The sequence below is a fragment of the Nannobrachium achirus genome, assembly GCF_963921795.1.
Source record: "Nannobrachium achirus genome assembly, chromosome: 21".
NCBI lineage: Eukaryota > Metazoa > Chordata > Actinopteri > Myctophiformes > Myctophidae > Nannobrachium > Nannobrachium achirus.
In genome coordinates this window covers 38,124,892-38,147,357 of record NC_137828.1, presented here as the reverse complement: position 1 = coordinate 38,147,357, position 22,466 = coordinate 38,124,892, and the positions used below count along the sequence as shown (strand labels likewise).

Below are 22,466 nucleotides of genomic sequence, written 5' to 3'. Positions count from 1 at the left end.
TCTCAGAGGAAGGAAGGTGTCTAAAGAGACTGTTGAGAATGGCCTGGTAACCCTTTTTTTTTGAATTCTTTGATTGCGTCCATGGCACACCTTGCTGTGCGTTATTCAAAACGCAGAGCTTCCAGACATCCGGCTTGCGAGCCACAAACAAGGAAAACAACAGAGGAAGCCATTATGGCATTATGAGCTATCTGTGGCAGAGTGTGGTCTGTGGGGATTTAGTCCCATTGAAGCTGACCCATGTCTGTCTCTGGCTGTCGGCACTGTAAACAGCCCTGAATGAAGCACTGTTTAACTTCTGGACCGTAGCCACACACTCTGCTCTAACTTTTGGTAGATTTGGTATTCATTGGTTATCTCCGGTTATCTCTGCCAGGCCTGGTACAGAGATGTTTTTTTTCCCTCCACCTGTCTGTGTGTGAGGAGCTAATCTTGCAAACCACTTTATGGACTGGTAAGTGTCAAACCTTTTGTGCACGCTGCCAATAGGCCAAGGAAGACACTCCACCACAGATTTTTTAAATATTTGCCAGTGCTGCCATTTTGCATTATCTTCAAAACACTTTTTGCTACTACTCCCACAGATTATGTTCAAAATTTACACAAATCGCTGGTGTCATGTTATAAACTTATTTCATACATTTCTTTATATATATTCCATCCCGACTGGCAACAAATTGGCTTCCAAAGTTTGCATGAGGGGCCAATTTTATAGAAAAATGCCAAAACTCATGAACACATCATCCGATTAACTACAAATCTGAATCACATATTGAGGGACCTCTACACAACCCAGAGCCAAAAGTGATTTCTCTTAGACTAGACTCATACAAGGTACCACAAGGGTACCACTTGTTCTTTTACATCTACTCAGGCTTTTGTGAGCACCCTGACAGTTTTTAAGTTGCTTGATTTAACCTTGTTGGATTCAATGAAATCACACGTCTTTGGGTCTGGTGACTGATATTTCCCTTCTAATGGGTGAGCGGGACGTGTTTTATTTTTTTATTACTTTTTAATTTATTTTTTATAATTTGGTGGTAAAATAAATAAAAAGTAATTGAAGCACTAATCTCACGTACTATACTAGAAGGACAATACAAGTCACCAGAACCAAGGACGGGTGAATCTGGGTGACGGGTGAATGTGTCATGGTTAAAATGGAGTTTGAAGTTACAATGGGTTTGTTTTGGAAGGGGGTGTGTCTGATAAAATCAATATATCAATATCTGATAAAATCAAATATCTAAATACTGAGTCAAGCAACTTAAAAACTGTCTCTGGTGCTCACAAAAGCCTGAGTATAGACGTTAATATCCCTCCAAGTACATATTATCTTGGGAGTGACAAAGAACATCAAACATTCCATACCGTTTGGCTGTAATTGGCCTCCAAAATTAGTGGGAGGGGACTATTTTCTTTTTTTACATAAACTAAAACATCAAATATGATGATCGCAGCATCCAATCAACCCTAAAATCGGAATCGCATGTTGAGGGCCCTCTGTAAAGAGTACCTCCAAAAGTGCTCACTTTTGACCATAAGTGGTGCCACAAATGCAAAGAAATAACTATATGTCATAGAAATGCTATTTCCCTCCGCAACTTCCTCAGGTCCTGACGGCTACAACCCTAGGTTGGCCGCCTGGTGGCAATATGTGCAACCCTTTCTAGTTGCTTATTTTCTTTTGTTTTCACTGGGGATTAGTGGTGGGGAACATTTTGATCTGGCTCTTGTGTAATGTTACATGATGGCACTGAGTCAATTCAAAGAGAAAAGCCCCCCCCCTCTCCTCTTTTACACCCAGATGATGATCAGGAGAAGATGAGTGGAAGGGAAATTGTATTAATTCTGGAAGTTCAAGCTGCCTGAGTGAGGCATGATGGTAACTCCACTGCTGTTTGCGCCCCAGTCCCTCTGACTCTACCAGTCACCCTCACCCCAAGCCACACAGTGCAGCTGATCATCTGGCATCATGGCACAGGCACTGTACTGCAACTCTGCATTGAGTTGATAAGAAGTTAGCCTCGGAAATCCAGGCTTTTATTTTGCCGATCAAAAAAGAAAAAGAAAAAAAAAAGCAATAAGAAGTTGACACTGGAGAATTAATTATCTGGATGTCCGAAGTTTGAGTTGCATCAACTGTAAATATGACAGATATGACTACTCTAGAAGTGACATCTTGTCTTTTATTTACATATTGTCCATAACGTACAAAATTGTATTTTTAGGAGCTATATTTTATCTATAAATACAGTCTGACAGTCATTGTTAGCTTTTGTCTATTTAGATAGACCTATATAATTTAATAACATTAATAATAATGTCAGTTAAAGGCTACCACACACATCATATAAAAGGTTTGCTCATATATTTACAAAAAGGTGCATGAGGTGCATAAAATGTTCTTTTTTTTGTAAGTCTTTAGATTGTTAAAGTGCTTGTGTCGTTGTCTTCCGAGGCGGACTGCGAGTGCGTGCGAGTGTTCGTCGTGTTGAGCGCGATCTCCACCGCCGGCTCCTGGTCGACGGGCTGCGGGTGCCTCCCGAGCCGCTGGCCGATGCACTTGGCGGTCCTGAGGACGTGGCCCCTGAACGAGGACCCCACGAAGGCGTACAGGATGGGGTTGATGCAGGCGTGGGTCAGCGCCAGGCTCTCGGTCACCTAGGGGTGGGCAATGTGGAAAAATACAATGTCACGCTATTTTCCCAAGCTGTCACGATACACAATCTTATCACGATTCTTTTTCATGTTGTTTTTTATGGTTATTTTTAACAGTACAACCACCTACAGTACAAGGTAATAAAAACTAAAAGAAAAAGGAGCAACAGACCATTTAGACAAGTGGTCCTCAATGTGGGGTCCAGGGACTCTCTGGGTTCCTTTTGGGAGGTCTAAATTGATCCTTACAAGTATGTAACACTTCATTTGTATAATGTCAGAGTTAAGGGGAGACCTTGACATTTGAAAGTTTGAGAACTACTGATTTAGACCAAGATGCAGGTTTAAACGAATTCTGCAATTAATCTCTGGATTAACAATTCAACAGGATTTTTTTTATAAGGCTCCCTCATTGTAACACGAGATATACGCTATCTCTGAAAAGGCATATCGTGGAGACATTGTATAGTCTCAACCAGGGCAGGAATTTCATGGAGGCCATGAAGGCCATGGTTGTCGTTGCCCCTCAGTTTGGCCTTATGCCCCTCAGACCAATGGCATGACCTGAGGCCACAGTGGCCTTAATACCCCAGCTGACTGTAGCACTTTCTCCTCTGTCTCTTTCTGGTCAATATGTAGACAGTAGACACCAGTGTCTCTTTCTGGTCAATATGTAGACGGTAGACACCAGTATCTTTTGTTGAGATTCTGAATTCTTAACTCCCCTGAGATCCCATCTTTAAACCAATCCAGTGACTTTAATTGGTGCAGGGCTGAACATGGATCAGATTGTAAATACCGTCATTTATCTATTTCACTGCAGATTAGGTCATCCCTAACCCTTAAATTCAACAAATTCTTGTTTTATTTGATGGCCTTCCTGCCCAGGCATTTGGCCTTTGTGCCCTCAAAAAATGGACAACACCAAAGGCCAAGTTGCCGTGCCCCTAAAATGATGAAATTCCTGCCCTGGTCTCAACGATATTCATCACCATATCGCCCACACCCCTGCGGTCACCTGGAGTGCCCGGTCCAGGCCCTTGCTGAGGTCGCACTCGGTCACCAGAGCGTAGATGACGTCGAGCGCCCGGCACAGCTTCACGGCGTTGTAGGGCAGCTGCGTGAGCAGAAACACGGCCACCATGGCCAGCAGCACGCGCAGGGCGCGCCACTTCCTGTCCCGCTGCACGCCGGCGGTGCGACTCAGCAGCGCCCGCCCCACCCAGCAGTAGCACGCCACCATGACCAGGAAGGGCAGCAGGAAGCTCAGGGTCACCTCCAGCAGCTCCAGGGTGGCCTTGGCGGGACGCGCCATGCCGGGAGGGTAGATGGCCATGCAGGATGGTCTGTGCGACGTCACGTGCCTCACCTTCAAATCAAATCAAACGTTAGTATAGCCCGTTTACAAACACAGCCGAGCTGAACCAAAATGCTGTACAAGGTTAAAACACACGCATGTCAAATCATCAAAGCAACAGGAAAACAACAGAACAATTCATGGAGCCAAACCTTTTAGCTTGAGACTCAAAAGAGGAATTGGTTAAACTCGATGCAAGAAGATGCAACTAAATGAAATTATGCAATAATTACCTTGGAGAAGATGAGGTCGGGCAGGGCCAAGACGCCGGCCGCCACCCATATGGCGATGCACACCAGCAACCAGTGCCTCCTGGCCCGCTGGCCCGTCCCGGAGCGACCGGCAGCGCCGCAGGCCAAGGCGCGCCAGCGGTCCACGCTGATGCACGCCAGTAGGAACATGCCACAGCTGAAGTTGGTCCCGTACAGGAAGGTGGTGATCTTGCAGGCGGCCTCGCCCAGCCTCCAGCCGTGCACGGCGTCGGCCGCCCAGAAGGGCAGCGTGAGCAGCAGCAGGAGGTCGGAGGCGGCCAGGTTGAGGATGCAGGCGTCGGTCAGCGTGCGCCGGCGCCGTGGCGCGGCGTACACCACCACCACCAGGGCGTTGCCGGCCAGGCCCACCACCAGCACCAGGGCGTAGATGGCCGGCAGGAAGAGGCCGGCGAAGGAGCGCACCGCCTCCTTGTCGCACACGGTGTGGTAGTCGCTGTAGTCGTAGCTATCGTTGCCCGGGTCGGCGTAATCGTCCACGTCGTGGTCCTCCTCCATGTTCACTGCGCCGAGGGGAAAGAAGAGAGAGAGAAACTACTTGACTTGAGGTCGATTTTACAAATGTCTTCTCGTTTTCTGAAAAACGTATGTTTCTGTATTGGTGGTGCTCAAACTTTTTCATGTCAAGGACCCCCAGAATTATGACCACTGACCGACCACCTCAAAATAGTTTGTTCCGGGGACCCCGAGCAAGAAGATTTGAGTTACAAAGATTTTTATTGATTTTTCAAAAATAATAGATTTACAAGTTCATAGTTTGTGGATCTGCTATGTATTGGAATGACTCACAGAAAGGACAGTGGTTGTAGTCTTTTTGAATGAGGACCAAATTAAATTGTTGTTAACAATGTCAACTCTCAACTCAATTCTCCCCACTCTGTGATCTTCAACATTCTCCAAATTGTGGGCCTGAACTCCTAATTGGTATTAAGATCTAAAAGTTAATTAAGGTGTAAGCCTTGTCCATCCGTATACAATGTGCTTTTAGACTGATTCACTATCTGAGGCGTTGGATGTTGTCTTCATATTAGCGATGACAAAAGCTACAAGCGTGGCCAGCTATGTTGCTGACGAGTTGCTGTTGAAGTGTTGCTCAAGCCACAATACGTAAATCAAAAGGTTGGGCTCAAATAGCTTAGAGAACTGGTGAATGGTAAGAATTTGTTTTTTCTTCCGTTTACAGACCAGCAGGAACTCTTGGGAGAGAGAGAAGGGGAGTGGAAATGGTGAAACAAAAACATAGATTGATTGATGCTTCACTGCGTCATCATCGGAGCACTGAAACAAAGTTGAAGTTGGCTCAACTTTGATGTGTAGTGTGTCATGCCTGTCACTCAACTTAGTGTCAGGCATCATCAGTCTGTAGTATGGGTGTAACGATATAGTAACTGAATCGAAAAATGTATTTTAATTACTACTATATCGATATGCAAAAGCATATATCGTACCGTTTTGGCTTTGTGTCATATCGGTATCTTTTTGAGCGGTGGTCACACCGTCTCCATAGCGTGGCCGTGTGTGTAGGTATGTTTGTTTGTATGTATGTATGTATGTATGTATGTATGTGGGTGGGTCTGTATGTAGCCTCAAGCCTGGTGTAGTACCTTTTATGACCACACATGTTAAGGGAGGGGCGCTGTTTTCAGGCCAGGCCAGGCACACACACACACACGCACACACACACACACACACACACACACGGGGGGGGGGGGGGGGGGGGGGGGATGGAAAACCACCGCTCAGTTCACACGGGTGTGATTTTTACAATGCAGATAATCGGTATCAAATCGTTTTGCAGTGCAAATAATTGATTGTATGGAAACTAAGTATCTGTGCCTTGTATTTAGCAATTTTAAGAAGGGAAATGAAAAAGAGAGGTTTAATTACTTTTCCGTTCCATATAGCTACTCTTGGTCTATCGATAAATGTGTGTAATCTCTGTGTTCATGTCAAGGTGCGGGTTTGTCCATGTGTTGAAATATAATTTCCATGTATTTGCTAGAGAATCACAGTGTTTACTTATTTATATCCATAATAATAGATTTTTCCCTTATAAACATGCACTATTGACACGTTTCACACAGATTTAATTTCATTGCTAAATAGTTACTATATTGATTTTAAATCATTGAATCGAATCGTCTAGTATATCCATGAATGAACCAATATCGTCCATGTATCGTATTGTCAACCATTTATCGTGATGTGTATCGCATCGTTGTTACAATGTATCGTTACACCCCTAGTCTGTAGCTTCACGTTGCTGGCTTTCATTGAAAATGACTTTTAGCCTGCTGCTATGTTTCCACTGGTGTGAGCCCAGCATGAGAGCCTGACTTCTTTTGCATATTACGTGCAGATCATGTGGATGAGGCAAAGAAAGCGTGGGATTGGTATGGGAACCGCTCGTTTCCCGTACACGTGGGATGAAAAAGAAAACAAAGCTCTCCAATGCAGAAAAGAAAAACAGGAGCTTCTTTCAGTGGAATGTCTCTTGCATGCTTTCTACAACAGACTGTCTGTTGGGATTGTGTGCGGGCTAGTGCATCCATCCTGGGTCAACACACTGAAAACAATACTGGCCAAAGAATAAGCTAAATAAGTTACATTCTAAGTTTGAAGACTGATTGAGGAAACTTTCAACTTAATTTTCCCTTAAAGGACAACTTTGTTTTTTTACAACAAGGGTTCATATTTTAGATAGTCATTAGAGAAGAGAAAAGAAAAGATGAGTGTTAAAATGTTTTCATTTACTTCTTTATATTGTTTTAGTGATTTTAACGATTTTGATTTGCATGCATGCCTCCAGGTTGGGGGCATGCTTGCAAGTGGCGAATTATGTATTTTTTAGACACATTAAGGCCATTCCCAAGATGCACCACAGTCTTTCATGGGAAGATGTGACTTATGGGGGCCGGTGTAAATAGTAACAAAGAAATTGTCGGCTTTTTGTGTCTAAAAAGACATATACAAAAATCGCTAAAACAATAGAAAGCAGTAAATGAAAACATTTTAACACTCATCTTTTCTTTTCTCTAATTAATCTAAAATATGAACCCTTGTTGTAAAAAAAACAAAGTTGCGCTTGCGCTTTAACTACTTCATCAGTAGTGTCCCAATTTTGATCATGCCATTACAGGCATAAAAAAAAAAGAAATGTTGCACTGTTGTGGATATGTATTCTTTAGAACTCTACCAAGGATTATCTGGTTCGATGTTTTGGCTGCATGATTGTGAAGCTGTGAATCTTATCTGTGAACATGGTATGCATGCCCAGATGCCCCTGCTGCTCAACTGAGGGAGAGGAACACTTATCAGGCTTATCATGTTGTTGGCGTTCTCCTGTTGCAGGACATACTGAGAACTTTGTGTGTGTGTGTGTGTGTGTGTGTGTGTGTGTGTGTGTGTGTGTGTGTGTGTGTGTGTGTGTGTGTGTGTGTGTGTGTGTGTGTGTGTGTGTGTGTGTGTGTGTGTGTGTGTGTGTGTGTGTGTGTGTGTGTGTGTGTGTGTGTGTGTGTGTGTGTGTGTGTGTGTGTGTGTGTGTGTGTGTGTGTGTGTGTCCCTAAACAGAGAATACACTATGGCAGAATACCTGAGCAAGGTGACCCACCCAAATCAAAGAAAAATCTTGACTAGGTACAGACTCAGTGAGCACAGTCTTGCAATCGAGAAAGGACGTCATAGACATACCTGGCTCCCTAGAGAAAACAGACTTTGCACCAACTGCACACAAAATGAAGTTGAAACTGAGCTACACTTCTTAACCACCTGTCCACTGTACCAAGACATCAGAGACACATACTTCCCACAGATCATAACCATCCAAGGAGAATTTGAAAACATAACCAATGATGAAAAACTCCCATACCTGCTGGGAGAAGTAAAACAATGTGCAAACACAGCAGCACGATTTGTGAGCTGCTGTGATAGGAGAAGGATATCAAATGGAATCCAACCACCTTAAAAAACAAACAAAAAAACATGTATATATCCTGTATATATCCCTGCTTTGCCTACACGTAACCTTGATGCATGAAAACGGTTACACTCTTTCCACCTGTACATATTTTGTTCCCATTGTATTGTATTGTATTGTGTACACTTCTGCTTTGGCAATGTAAACGTATGTTTTCTCATGCCAAGAAAGCCCTTTGAATTGAATTGAATTGAATTGTGTGTGTGCGTGTGTGCGTGCAGGCTCCACACAGTAGTATCACTTCTTCAAACCAGCATTCTTAATCAAAACCCGTGTCCCCACTTCAGTGTAAATTAATAGGATGACCTTGGAGTTGTCCTTGTAGATATGAGATATTTTTGCCAGGCAGCCTTGTAACAAGTAACAGTAACAAGTCGAGTTTAAGGAAGTCTGCAAAGCTTTCCAGCAGACAGACCAATAGAGAGATGGATACCTTTATTATCCCATGAGGGAAAGGGAGTCGCCCAGAGGCACAGTTACAGGTAAAAGTATGAAACATAAAAAGTGTTGTTTGTGTACAGCAAAAAACAAACAAACAAAACAAGGTAAACAAAGCAAAAAAAAGGAAAGGAAAGGAAATAAAGTAGGTGAGTGCTGCATATCGCATCATAGCTGGTTTGGTTAAAAAGCTGATGAGGTTTTAACCACCAAAATGTATATTTTCTATTATTATTATTATATTTTTTGTTTTTGATTATTCAATAGGGGGAAAAAATCATTTTGGGGGTGAACTACTCCTTTAAGAATATCTTGTGCTTCAATATTAGTGTGGAATGTTGGCTTTGGCAGTTGGGACATCTCCAGATTTGTAGCCTGGACAGCAACAGTCATATTCCGAATAGCTTTGAGGTTTGTTATGTAATAGTCAATATTTGCCTTACCCTTAGTGAAACAGATGTTGCTATGGGATGTTCAGAAGTATGTGAAGTATCCATCCTGCTGCCACAGCTGTGGTGTCATGAATTCACACTTAACACAGCAAAATGTTTTGTTTTGTTTTTAAACAGTAGAATTATTTGTTCATTTGACACGTCTAAAACAGTATGTTTTACACTCAGTTTAATTTACACTCCAGACGTTTCCAGTGTAGCATGTTATGTAGCATATTATGGAAATATAAATTCTAATATTGTGAATTTCTTTTGAAACTTTTCCTTTTTTTATACCTTTTTTCTTTTCAATGGCTGCCTCAGGAATTACTTTTAAGAGTATGAATTACATCACCATTACATCAGCTATATACAGTAGTAAAGTAATAAAGTCTTTGGAACAGGACTTTGACTGTCCAACTGACAGCTATGTCACTACATCATTCACTTCAAAACAAAACAAAGTATGTTACTTTTTGAAAATGTCTCTCATTGCATTGAGCCTCACGAGAGGTAAATGTCATGGTTCTGTAAAATGTTATAACAAATGCAAAATCCAATCCAAAACCAAAGGCTATTTATTTCACATTCACTGCTGTATTCTGTTAAATCTGTAGAATTCAGCTTAGCCCATACATTTATAAATGTACATAAAACATGTAGACTTACCCTCTCTTTGATTCCGTTTGGGGCTGTTCTCACATGAAATGGTACAAGTCCTGTTTGCCAACGTTGTATGGAATGGAGATGTCTAAAGAGTTTTTTATAGCTAGCTCAGTCCAGCCCACGCTTTGAGGGAACACCTCTGTTATAGTGCGTGTTTGACGTGTGTGTGTGGGTGTTGGTGGTGGTGGTGGTGGTGGTGGTGGTGGGGTGGGGTGGGGGGGGGGGGGGGGGAGACGAGTGTGTATGCACGAATGCAGGACAAGGCAATGACGCTCCTCCTTCAGTGAGTCATGTACTTTATGTGCGCTGCTGCACGGTGTATATACTGTACTGTACTGTAGGTCTCCTCAGTCAGCATTCAGCTTTTCAAAGTGCACACACTAGGGATGGGACGATATGGGATATTATCGTTTATCGTGATGAAAAACACTCATGATTATCGTATCGTTGAGATTTAATTTATCGTGATACCGTCCTCCGTCATGCATTGGGATCAATTCACTTTTTATTTGCCGAGCTGCATATCCGGTACCACATAAACCCTCTATATTGGTAAAAGGTACTTATAATATACATACTTGATAGTCTTTTTTTTTCACTCTCTATCAAATGTCTTTGCCAAAAAATAGGTGAAGCGTTATGAGCTTGTAGATCTGCAATTTTTTGGCAAATGTTCCGCCCAGAATAATGTATTTTTATTTATCGCGATAATATTGTAAATCACGATTTCTTTTGTCACAATAATCGTGATATGAAATGTTCATATCGTCCCATCCCTAGCACACACATATAAAGCGTTTTCAAAGACCAGCTGCAAAATTATGAATTTCTGGAGACGATATTGTGATTGACGAATATATTGAATATATTAATGAAGAAGAAGAGCAATTTAATTGCTTTTTGAACATCAAGAAATTGACTTAACTTCTCTGTTCCTTTATTTGTAAAGAAACTGCAACAGTACAGGGTTTTAGCCTGGTTAAATTTGTTAGAAAATAATTGCACAGGTCAGACAAAAGGTCTTTTTGACTCTGACTTTTCAGTCAATAAACAAAGTGCACAGTTCAGAGGTCAGACAAAATTGACTTTCTTAATAAACACACTTAAAGTGCATACAGCAGCAGACAAAGGTTTCTCTTTGCCCCTTAGAGTTTGAAGACGTTGTCATATACTTGTCAGAATGTGTCCTTAGTTGGTATAGTGACTTTATATGTTGTCATATACTTGTCAAAATGTGTTCTTATATTAGTTGGTATATGACTTTATACATTGTCAGATACTATATGGTCAGAATATGTCCTTTCCTTAAAATTATAGTCCTTTTACAGAAATCCTGCTCAAGTGGAGTTTTTGACGATTAATGTGGGGATAGTTGTTTTGTCCATCATTGATTAGACGGAAAAAACCCTGAGTTGGAGTTTAGGTGGTTTGACAGACGGTTTGAAGATCCAATGGAGTTGAGAGGTTTAGTCAGAAGCGCTTTTGAATACTTTTCATTGGTTCAATATTTGTAAAACCCACACACAGACGTAAAGAGTTAAAACTGATTTATTAAAGAAAAGAAAAAAGGTTGAAAAACAGAGATTGGTTGGTTTCTGCCAGACGGCGACAGTATGCTATGTTATTTAGTGAGATGCTAGGTAGGTATGGTATCATTTAGATGGATACTAGTTCTGGTGTCTAATGATATATTTATGTTGTTTACTTGTTGACAGATGCTGTGTATGTAATTTAGATGCCATACTTTTTATTCTAGTTACTGTATGAGGCTTTGCAAATATATATATATATATATATATATATATATATATATATATATATACTCTATTATATATATATATACTATTATATAAATGTCATTTATATACTATTATATAAATGTCATTTATATGTACCAAAGACTGTAGGTACCTTTAGCCTCTGATGTCACCAGCAGGTGACAAGAAGGCAAGAACATCTGCCTACATGATAGACATAGATGGTATGGAATTATTTAAAAGTCTGAATGAATCAGGGTTTTTCAAAATGTCATTGACTGTGTGGATTCTGTGGAAGGTGTTCTCAAAAGAATATTTTCACTGCTATAAGCTACTGTATCAGTTTCCGAATTCCGACCAATACGACCATCTGGCTGCCAATATGACCAATACGACCACCCAAACTCCATTAATCAACAAGTGAGACAAGGACATGGAGCAGTTGGAGGTGTAGGACCAACACGTGCGATCTCTGAGCTCTAAAACAATACCACATTCCAGGAGGTACTTGACCGCTTGTCAAGTACCAAGTGGCTTGACAAGTGGCAACAAGGCTGCACTTTCCGCTTTTGTTTGCAGTTACATAACTCAGCTCAGCACCACGTAGACTCACAGAGAGGAACAGGTGATAATCTTGGCCAGAGATTTTAAAGATGCAGAAGAAAACCGAAACCATCTCGATGGACTTGGTGGAGAGCCTAGTTGACTGGATGAGTGATCAAAAGGATGGTGCTTACATGCCATACACCTCGCCAAGAGACACACAGGAGTCGCCAAACGTGATGGCACTGACGTCCTGTTGCTCTTGTATTCTGCAAGTTGCAGCAATGCTCAGGTTCCGCTCTAATGCACAAAGGCCATACTGTATATGCAGGGAAAGAGATCTTTGTGCCAATCAATACAATCTGCCAAAAGTAGGGGATAATAATCTTGTGTCGGTACCTTCCAGCTTGCCATGCCCCTTACAGGCTGTGATACGATGAGCTGTTTTTATAGTTTTTGTTTCATAATTATAGAACAGTCACGATATGAATATAAAGGTATCAGGTGAAATGTATAGCAATATTTATTTTGTTCAAATTGCCCAGCACATTATTTTATTTTGTATTTATCACAGTAGACCAACCGCTAAACCTGTTACAGATTGACTCCATGCTGTTTATTCCAAATTCGCACTTTGTAAGTGGCTCTGGATAAGAGTGTTCGGTAAATGCATGAATTGAAGATTGTAGAACATAAATCACACCCCAAATGGCTCATCTTGGTTTGATTTGATATCATCTCTGTGGGGTGAAAACCTCATATGTTCAACACTTACTTTTTAGGATTCAAATGTGAAAACATCAAAAGTAGCAGATAGACAAGCTTCGCGAGGTGTCTTTTGATGCTTTGACGCAGTAGTATGAGAAGTAGGGCCCTTAATTTATGAAAAACACAAAAATGAAAAATATGGAGATAATGTAAGAGGTTTCTGCCTGACAGCAACAATATACTTTATTGTCCCTTTGGGGACATGTGTCCTCTGCATTCAACCCATCCTAGGGAGCAGTGAGCAGCCATCTTTGCCTCATTAGCTGGGATTTATGGTGTTGTAGTGTTTTGTAACATACTTAATGGCTTCCTGCTCATGATGGTTGCATGCCCTACAAGGCTTTCAGGAACACTAACTTGGGATACTTTGAATGTAGCCTAATTCATTTGCCCTTTTAGGCTCTGTGGTTTGTTTTTCCACAGATTGTTAAGAATAATGTTTACTTACTTAAACCTTGAGGAGACCTTACATTCTCTCTCTTTCTTTCCCTTCTCTCTCTCTCTCTCTCTCTCTCTCTCTCTCTCTCTCTCTCTCTCTCTCTCTCTCTCTCTCTCTCTCTCTTCAGAGCAGCCTTCCCTCATTCTCTGAGAATGAGTGATGTGATGTGAATGTGATGTGAATGTTTGCTTTCAGATGTGTGTGTGTAGCATGTGTGGACATGCCTGCTGTCACACTGCGATGCTCACCTTGCTCTTTTTTTTATCGGCGCTGTGTTGTTGTGCTTGTTGATATGTCATCTGATGGCTGTATTTAAAAGATCAGGTGGCGCTGCTGAGATACTGAAGCCAGTCTTATTTCCAGATTATGTTTCAGCAGTTACACAGAAATATTGTTTTGCCATATTCGTCTCATATCCCGTTTCTCCTTGGCTCTTTATCCCAGTGGCGGTGCAGTCTTCAGAATATAATATAATCTGTGTTCATTGTTGAATAAGTACCACACCAAATCAAAATGATCTACAATAGATCTCATCTGTGACTGGGATCCCCCAGAGTTCGATAATGGGGCCCATACTGTTTTCCCTATATGGTAAATGCTCCCCCTCCGTCAGGTGATTTCACGCCATGGCATCTTGCTTATGGAGCTTATGGAACAACCTCCCTCGGAGGATCAAAACTGCCCCCCAACCTAGGGACTTTTAAGACCCACCTTCTCCCTGTAGGTTCAGGTTCTCCTAGGTTCAGGTTTTGTGTTTTGAGGGTTGCGTGCGTGTGTGTTTAGCCTCTACTCCCTGTTGTGACTGACTGACAGTGTGAGTGAGTTCTTGTTATCGTAGTCTAGTCTTCTTGGTCTTGTCCTATGTTTTTCTTCTTCTCTCCCTTCAGACTGCGCCCCCAGGCCAGTGTAATAGCTGGATGCGGGGCACACTTCACATACCGAACCTATGAACCTTTTCACAAGTCTGCTTTCAGTGTAATTACTGTATGTAAGACTTGTATAACATTGAGATGCTTTGCTGAAATATGTAAGTAAAGGTGGTGTAAGTGATATTTTTTGTTAAAATAAGTGTTAAATATTTTGATAGTAATCAATGCCATAGTGTTTGTTCAGTAACAGGGGTTTTCCCATCTCTACAGCGTTGTTGTATATCAAATAATGTAATTTAGTCCATATTTTTGTGATGTCACTTAATCACTAGTGTTATACAATAATTGTGAGAAAAACCCACCCTGTCCTTTCATGAGGTTTCCCCCCATGTTTGTATGTAGTTACAGCTCAAACAGAATTGAAATTTACTATCAGTATTACATTGTACAACCCTAGAATTAGTTTCTGTTGTAAATTTTGGACGCATGAACTTGCGGTTCTGCCTTTCCATTCAAAGTCAAAAGACTGTGTCCTTATTTGCTGTAGCAGTCTGGTGGCCATGTGTTGTGTCTTGTCTTCAAGGGTAGGGGAATATCTAGCCAGTAGCCACTATTGAAAAATAAATAAACAGGCAGGCCATTTTAATGCACTTCATATTCCACATGGAGCTGAGACCACTTAAAGAAATGTCCAAACATGGACCCCCAACCTGAAGTTGAAGTGAAGTCGAACCTCACTATTCACCCATCTAAAATGGTCGAGTTGCATTCCACTGTCTGCCCTTTCTCTTTTATTATTCAGTTTGTTTAATCTGCCTAAAGGTGCTATCAAGGTTATTCTACTATATTATTTTAGTAGAATTTCATTAGTTTTTATTTTATTTTGTCAATGTCTTTTAGAAATTTTGTTTCACTGAGGTCCGTTAGGGTTAATGTTAGGTTTAGGTGGTCGCACCACTCGGCACCTCCGCGCGGTCCAAGCGAACAAAAAGGAGCACTCCCTAGCTCCGGTTCAACCAATCAAAAGCTTGCGTGGGCTGGGTTTGCCCAGAACTCATGTGCGTTTCCAAATAACGCTATGACGTTGTTGTGGAAATATTGCATACAACTTCACAACAAATTACCATCTTGCATATATAGCAATTACCAGACTGAGAACAGAATCTCATTCTTTAATTTTAGGCACCACTTACTCAAACAGGGTAAGCGGTGCCTACTCTGTGTGGGTGCTGGTAACCACGGCCAGCTATGCCCAAATATGGATGGAGTGTGTTGTCTAACCTCAATGTGTCGTCATGGCATCTGGAACAAACAAATCAGTCGGCTCCATGTATACAAAGGAGCAAAAGGAAAAACGACAGCAGTGAATGACGCCTCCTTTTCATGGGAATTTACATTTACCTCCCCTTGTGGTCTCCTGATGGATGTTTTTTTTCAGACCAGTTGTGAAAGTAACCAGTGATTCACTTCTTTTAATAGATGGTGTCAGGGCAGTAGTAGAATGAGGAATTTCCCATGTTTGTTCTAAATTTGGGTGATACCAGATCATGGTGTTGTGGCTGTGGGAGTCACTTACTTTGGAGAAGTAGTTAGACAGGTATGTGGGTATTGAGGGCACTGTGCTTTGTGAAATACCTATCCCATTGATACACCCTGTCGTTCAACCATAGCCATCCCAAACTAGCAAAATATTTTGGAACAGAAATACTGTTCCTATGAAACAGTGTGGGCTCGCATGGAACACCATGTATGGGCACAAAGATCTACCCTTTGGCTGCTCCTCATTGGCCAAGGGCCCTGCCTTTGTACTGTCGGTAATTTTTTTGAGGAGAATAAACTTGACCTATAAAGTTTTGGTATAACATACTGGTCTCGCCTTTCAGCAAGCCCACAATTAGCTGGGTCATGGGCTTAAAGGAGAATTCTGTGGTAAATCTCTTTTTTCAAAAAACTGGTCCAGGTGTTTTTTTAATCCAAAAAAGCATTCTTGTCAATTATGGCCAAGCCGCAACAGGCTTGTACAGCTCACAACGGCAGCCTTGGGCCATAAGCGAATCCGCTTATTTACATCGCTTTAAAATCCCCTTTTTTGTCTCATATTGGCCCTCTTACACACACTGTTGTCGTAGCAACAACATTGTACTGCAGGCTTACGTCATTGTTGTGAATTGTCCGTAAAACGATTCAGTCACGGACTATGTCGTCCAATGTAATAAAACATTTAGAAAATGACATGCTACACTATGTTGTCCAATGTAAAAGAAAATACATATATCGAATACCGAAACGAAAGACCCTGTACCAAACAATACAACCACTCCACATCCACATTCCCCTGGAACCCCCTCCGCAGAGCCCACTTAGAGAACCACTACCCTAGAGGTTGGGTACCATATTGTTATTATAAGGGATTGAAAGTCCCTGAGGAGTCTCAGAAGTAATGTTGGAGAACACAGACCGGTGCCCGTTTGGCAGAATAGTCACCATTGATGTCCAGTTGTGCAAAATCCGTGTCCAGGCCAGTCTGTGATGTCATATCCAAATTTGGGCACTGTAGTGATGTCAGTCAGTGATGTCAGTAATCTCCAAATGTGGTCACTTGTTTCATCATGTCAGACAGACATTATTTTGGCATTGTTTCAGCATGTGGCTGTTACCATGGTGGCGACACTGATTGATATCAGTGATGTAAGCATGCAGATTGTTTCCCCCGTTTATGCCTATATATGGTGTTCCGTGATGTCGGGCATTGTTTCAGCATATGCGGCTGTTATCATGGCTTGAGGTCTCAAAGAGTCAGCCTACCATTTGTCTGTCTGTAGCTCCATCCGTGCTTAGCAATTCACAGTTTAGGACTGTTTTCATTTTGACGCTGTATTATCCATTTCTTTTTGTGATTCTCTTTATGCTTGTTATTCTGCTTTGGCAGTTATTTGTTTAGGCTTTGCATACATGTATGTATTATTATTGGGCCATTCGAATTAGACATTATTGTATTTATGTAATTCTGGTAATTCTGAGTGTTCACTTGTGCGTGCCGTGCACTCCATCGCATCCCAGTACATTTCCACTACATGGATTGATTGAGTGTCACTCCCCGCTGATCGGCCATGGTGACATCCGGGTATTTATAGTCTCTTTGACCATTATTCTTATTACCCTGAAGAAGGCAGCTTGTCTGTCCGAAACGTTGGTCCGCTTCTCTCTGTGTCCTAAATAAAAGGTTTGTGGCTATAATCCCTTTTTGATTATAGGACTGTTTTCATACCATACTGAGGTCACGTAGTGTTTTCCTACCATACTGAAGTCACACAGAGTGCAAGGTTGTCTGTGCTCTTGTTTTCATTCATTACCAGACAGTCTATGCAGAGCAATAGCTTTAAAACTCACAGATGGGTTGTTCACTGACCCTTACAGGTGCTGGTAACCCACAATGTAAAGTGTCCATCGTGATGTGCAGGAGCAGCTCTCAGAATGTCAACAACAGGTCAGTAATGCAGTCATGTTATAAAAAAACATGCATGTTTATAGCGTGTTGTGGAGTGGTAAATACGTATAATTTTTTCATTTTTTGGAAATCAACTCCATGTGGAATTTGGTTGTATTTCCCATGTAATAGAAATGATTGTCCAATAAATCTCTTTGACAGTTGTAATTTCCACTGATGTTACTTCAAGGCCAAGCGAATAGCAACAATACCACTTCAAACTATCACACCCAGGGAATTTTGCACCATAAACACACTATATTGTTGTTGCTACAATGTTGTGATGGAACCACAGCCATTTTGGCAAAGTTACATGTAAAACAGGAAGGACGGACATATTCCTTCCCATAATGCAAAAACGTTTCAAAAAGTTTCAAAATATACAGAAATGACAGGAATGCCAAGCACAGAAGCGACGGGTACCATTTTTTATTTATTTTTTCTTCTTTGGAATGACTCGGCTGGAGATTCCCACCCCAAGTAAGAGTAAATGGTCACTGTACTGTATGAATACGACTACATACACTAAACTGTAAAAGCGGAGAGAATAACATCCCATGTCTCATTACATTGGTTTATGATGTCTGACTGTGTTGGCCCAATCTTTGCATGCAACCATAATCAATTTAAGAGTATATTCATTTTACTTAATGAATAAGAAGTGCTGCCAAAATTCATTGCAGAATCATAGATTTAAACAAAATACGCTAAGAAAATAAACAAGATAAATAGGATCTACTGAAACAATAACTAGGAAGCTAGGCCATTTGACGCCATGATCCACAGGGAGTTGAGACTGCTTAAGCCTTAAGGGACCATTTGGACAAACATGAAAGTAAACTCAGACATTTCTTTATTGACTTGTCCCATCTGATGGTTGAGGTACATTCCGCACATTAGTGAGGTCTGCATTTGTACAGCACCTTTTATCCAAAGCACTGTACAATGTGTGTTACATTCACCCATTTCCACGCCGATGGTGGAGGCAAGCATGAAAGGCATCAGCCTGCTCATCAGGAGCAGCTAGGGGGTTCATTGTCTTTCTCGAGGACACTTTGACACAAAGCCAGGGTCCGCTGTACCTCCTGAGCCACGGCCCTGAATGCAACCAATAATCAATTAAACTGTGTATTAATTTAAAATATTGGCGCCCTGCTTATTATCTTTAGAAGTTCTGCCAAAATTCATCGTTATAGATTTAAACCAAATAAACAAGATGAAATGAAGAAATTGAACGATCACTGTAAAGCTCTGATTTAGATCTTTGCGTTCCTCAGGCATGGCCAACACAGCATGGTCCTGGTACCAATGGACAGCCCTGGAGTGAAGCTGATCCGACCACTCACCGTGTTTGGCCAGGATGGTATCATCATTCCCTTGTTTTTCCTAGTCAAACAACCATTCTGTCCTTATAAATATGCCTATACAGTAGCTGAGTTTTCTATGACAATATACTGTACATGTTTGGCCCTACACATCATACCATATTGTTTTTATTGAGACTTACGCCAACTCAGCCTATGAGTAGCATGGTTTGGGGTGCAGCAAGTCGTGCTGTAATAAAATAGCAGATCTACAAGCTCACAGCGCCTCGCAGCTGTGTAGATATTTTTGGCAAAGAGGTTTGGTGTAGAGGGGAAAAAGAGCAGACTAAGTACAGAGTGAAAGGTTCAAGTGGTTAAATATCTGAAAACACAAATTGACATGAATCTAAAATACACTGATGATTGTGCCGTCAAACGATGAAACTATACGGTTGTGGGGGTCCTTGGCCTGAAAACGTTGAAGACCCCCTGGTCTAACACATTGAAATGTGGATATCAGCGTAAGCTGGTACCGACAATAACCTCTCTGACCTACTTACGTACAAATTGATTGACTATTTCATTTTTGATGTGTCTAAACTCAGATGCTGTTCACGGTGGTCACTTTGAGGTGCACTTTGACAACGTGCGTGTCCCGGCCTCCAATATCATTCTGGGTAAGCATACTGTTTGTGTGGTTGTGTATGTCTTTACTGACATGCTTACTCAGTGGAACTACACGACACGCAAAGACCTGCAGCAAAGGTTGTTGGCAGGATGCAAATCGATTAAAAATGTTTCTGCATCAGAGCACACAGTGGTTTGACTTCACCTGCATGTGGAATACATTTCATGCTTTCATACTTTTGTCCTTAGTTTTGCTGCATTTCAATGTTATATTTTGTGGAGAAAAAAACAACAACAACGGACACATAGCACGCACATGTGACAGTACCAACTCATTCAAACTTTGTGTGTGTGCGTGCGTGCGTGCGTGCGTGCGTGCGTGCGTGCGTGCGTGCGTGCGTGCGTGCGTGCGTGCGTGCGTATGTATGTATGTATGTATGTATGTATGTAGGAGAGGGCAGGGGATTTGAGATTGCCCAGGGTCGTCTGGGCCCTGGCAGACTGCACCACTGCATGAGGGCCGTGGGCCTGGCAGAATGGGCACTGGAGCTCCTCTGCCAGCGGGCCTCCACCAGGCAAACGTTTGGCAAGAAACTCTACCAACATGTAAGTGAGCCATCTCACCTAGCCAGTACTGTCTCAGTCTGTACCGTTTGTGGTTGGTGACCCCTAGTGGCCAAAATCAATACAGTAGTAAAAACAAAAGCAGTAGCACTTAATAGGCCAAACTTTCCACTTGTACAATACCATGTCAAAATCTAATGGGCAGATTGCCTTGAAACATGCTAAGCACATTCATGCTCCCTGGAAGATCAGCCCTAACTATATGAGTGAGCCCATCCTCCTGCCTATCATCTATTCTAGACTCTAGTAGTCCCACCCTCAGGCCAGAATATCACCTTTTCACACATAACCCAAAAGGTTACCTGGCCTGAACCCTGATTCTAGATAGGACTGGAGGGTGGAGGGTAGATTCTCGAGTTACATGCATACAATGAACGATCTAGTATGCATAGTCATACTATGCTGCAGTATGAAGTATACATTAAGGATATTATGATTGATCTACAGTAGTATGCACACTATGTAATATGTATACAGTGAGTGATCTAGTATGCATACTATGTAGTTTGAATACTAATTTATATAGTATGCAGTGTGGATACAATGAATGATCTAGAATCCACAGACAGATGGACAAATGTCATTCAACAGGCGCATGGTATAAAGACCTTAATTGACAGGGTTCCCACACATCTTTACCAATTAATTTCCAAAACCTTTCCAGAATTTTTAACCCGATTTCCAGGACTATATAACAATAATTCAGCTCAATAACGAGTCGTTTACTCCCATGCGCAATGCCCAAAGACAGGTACTGTATGCCAGTGGTTCTCAACCTTTTCAGGCCGTGACCCCCGAAATAATCATATTTGAACTGGGGACCCCGGCACCATGACGAGCACTAAGAGTTGAGGAATTTTGTATAACAAGGTTTTATTGTGAAAATACCTTGCAACGCGAGGCGTTGTGAGCATGTAGATCTGCTATTTTCAAAATTTCTGCCTCTAATATTTGACAATTTGGCCAATGTTTAAGAGGTATTAACAAAATCAATAACCAAAGACAATGCATAGCTATTTTTTCCAGGACATTCCAGGACCCTTGATCAATTCCAAAATATTTCCAGGAATTTCATGACCGTGGGAACCCTGCATTGACAATGTTGCTGTTTTTTGTTGTAGGAGGTAGTGGCTCATTGGATAGCAGAGTGCCGTTTGATGATAGAGCAGACGCGCCTGTTGACTCTGAATGCTGCCCACGCTCTGGACTCACAGGGTAGCCGCGCTGCCCGCAAACAGGTAATAGCAGTGTCTGAAAACTAAGTCTCTCTGATATACAGAAAGTGTAACACCCCCCTGAATAGTGTCATCCAACCCCAAGCCAAGTCTGGAGTGACTCAATTCCCTCTGTGATGGTCTAGATCGCTATGATCAAGGTGGCTGCAGCCAGGATGGCATGTAAGGTGGTAGACTGTGCCATCCAGGTGTACGGAGGAGCCGGTGTGTCTGGAGACTTCCCGCTAGCACAGATGTAAGTACCTCCTCGTGTGCAGAATGTTCCGGTTAACTAGGGCTGTCAGATTATCACATTTTACTTGACGAATAACTGCAGTTTTCGGTCGTTGAACATTGGAACATTATGAATAAGAATCACGTTTGTTTGGCGTTTAGGCATCGTAAACAAAATGTGCACTGCACAGGGCAGATATCACAAATAGAATAGAAATAGCCGGTCTGCAAGCTCAAAGCGTGTGATGCGTTCATTGCGTTGAGCTTGTAGATTATTTCCACATTTATTTATTTTCAACAAGGAAATGATAACGATTATGCAAAAGATAATTGCTATTAGGTGATAATGTAATAATTGTGACAGGCCTACCGGTCACTTTGCATCACATGGTGACTACTGAAGTAAACATTATCACATCGTCAGGTATGCCCATGTGAGGACCCTGCGCATCGCTGATGGCCCAGATGAGGTTCATCTGTCCTCCATCGCTCGTCTGGAGCTGAGAGATCAGCTGAGGAAGACGCAGGCTAAGCTGTGATGTCATGGTTTATTCAGACCCCAGGAAAGACTTTTGATTTGGATCTGCTGTAATGATTTCAGTGCCTGAAAAGTTTGTCTAAGCGCTAGCTACTTCAATAATAAAATAAAATCACAGTACAATATAATAAAATCACAGTACAATAATGTATAATGTAACTATATGTAAATAACATTAAGATTTGTAGCACCAGAATACTTTCATACTGATGTTGATTGAATTAAAATTAATATGTACACCATTCAGTTCTAGCGTGTGCATTT

At 41.7% G+C, this 22,466-nt stretch overlaps 2 protein-coding genes across 2 annotated transcripts in view; one reads left to right on the top strand and one right to left on the bottom strand.

The window, feature by feature from the left end:
• acad11 (acyl-CoA dehydrogenase family, member 11) overlaps positions 1-22,418 on the top strand; it is a 45,731-nt gene extending 23,313 nt beyond the window's left edge. Inside the window, exons 14-20 of the mRNA XM_080751478.1 lie at positions 17,592-17,661; positions 18,939-19,024; positions 19,571-19,642; positions 20,044-20,198; positions 21,338-21,454; positions 21,577-21,686; positions 22,089-22,418. Coding sequence (XP_080607604.1) covers positions 17,592-17,661; positions 18,939-19,024; positions 19,571-19,642; positions 20,044-20,198; positions 21,338-21,454; positions 21,577-21,686; positions 22,089-22,203 — 725 coding nt within the window. The 3' untranslated portion in view covers positions 22,204-22,418. The remainder of the gene's footprint in view (positions 1-17,591; positions 17,662-18,938; positions 19,025-19,570; positions 19,643-20,043; positions 20,199-21,337; positions 21,455-21,576; positions 21,687-22,088) is intronic.
• Positions 2,425-4,785, bottom strand: ackr4b (atypical chemokine receptor 4b; the record flags this gene model as incomplete). The annotated part of the gene is made up of 3 exons (XM_080752356.1): positions 2,425-2,664; positions 3,680-4,030; positions 4,252-4,785. The coding sequence occupies 3 exons, from the start codon at positions 4,783-4,785 to the stop codon at positions 2,425-2,427; spliced, it is 1,125 nt and encodes a 374-aa protein (XP_080608482.1).
• Positions 22,419-22,466: the final 48 nt, after the last annotated feature.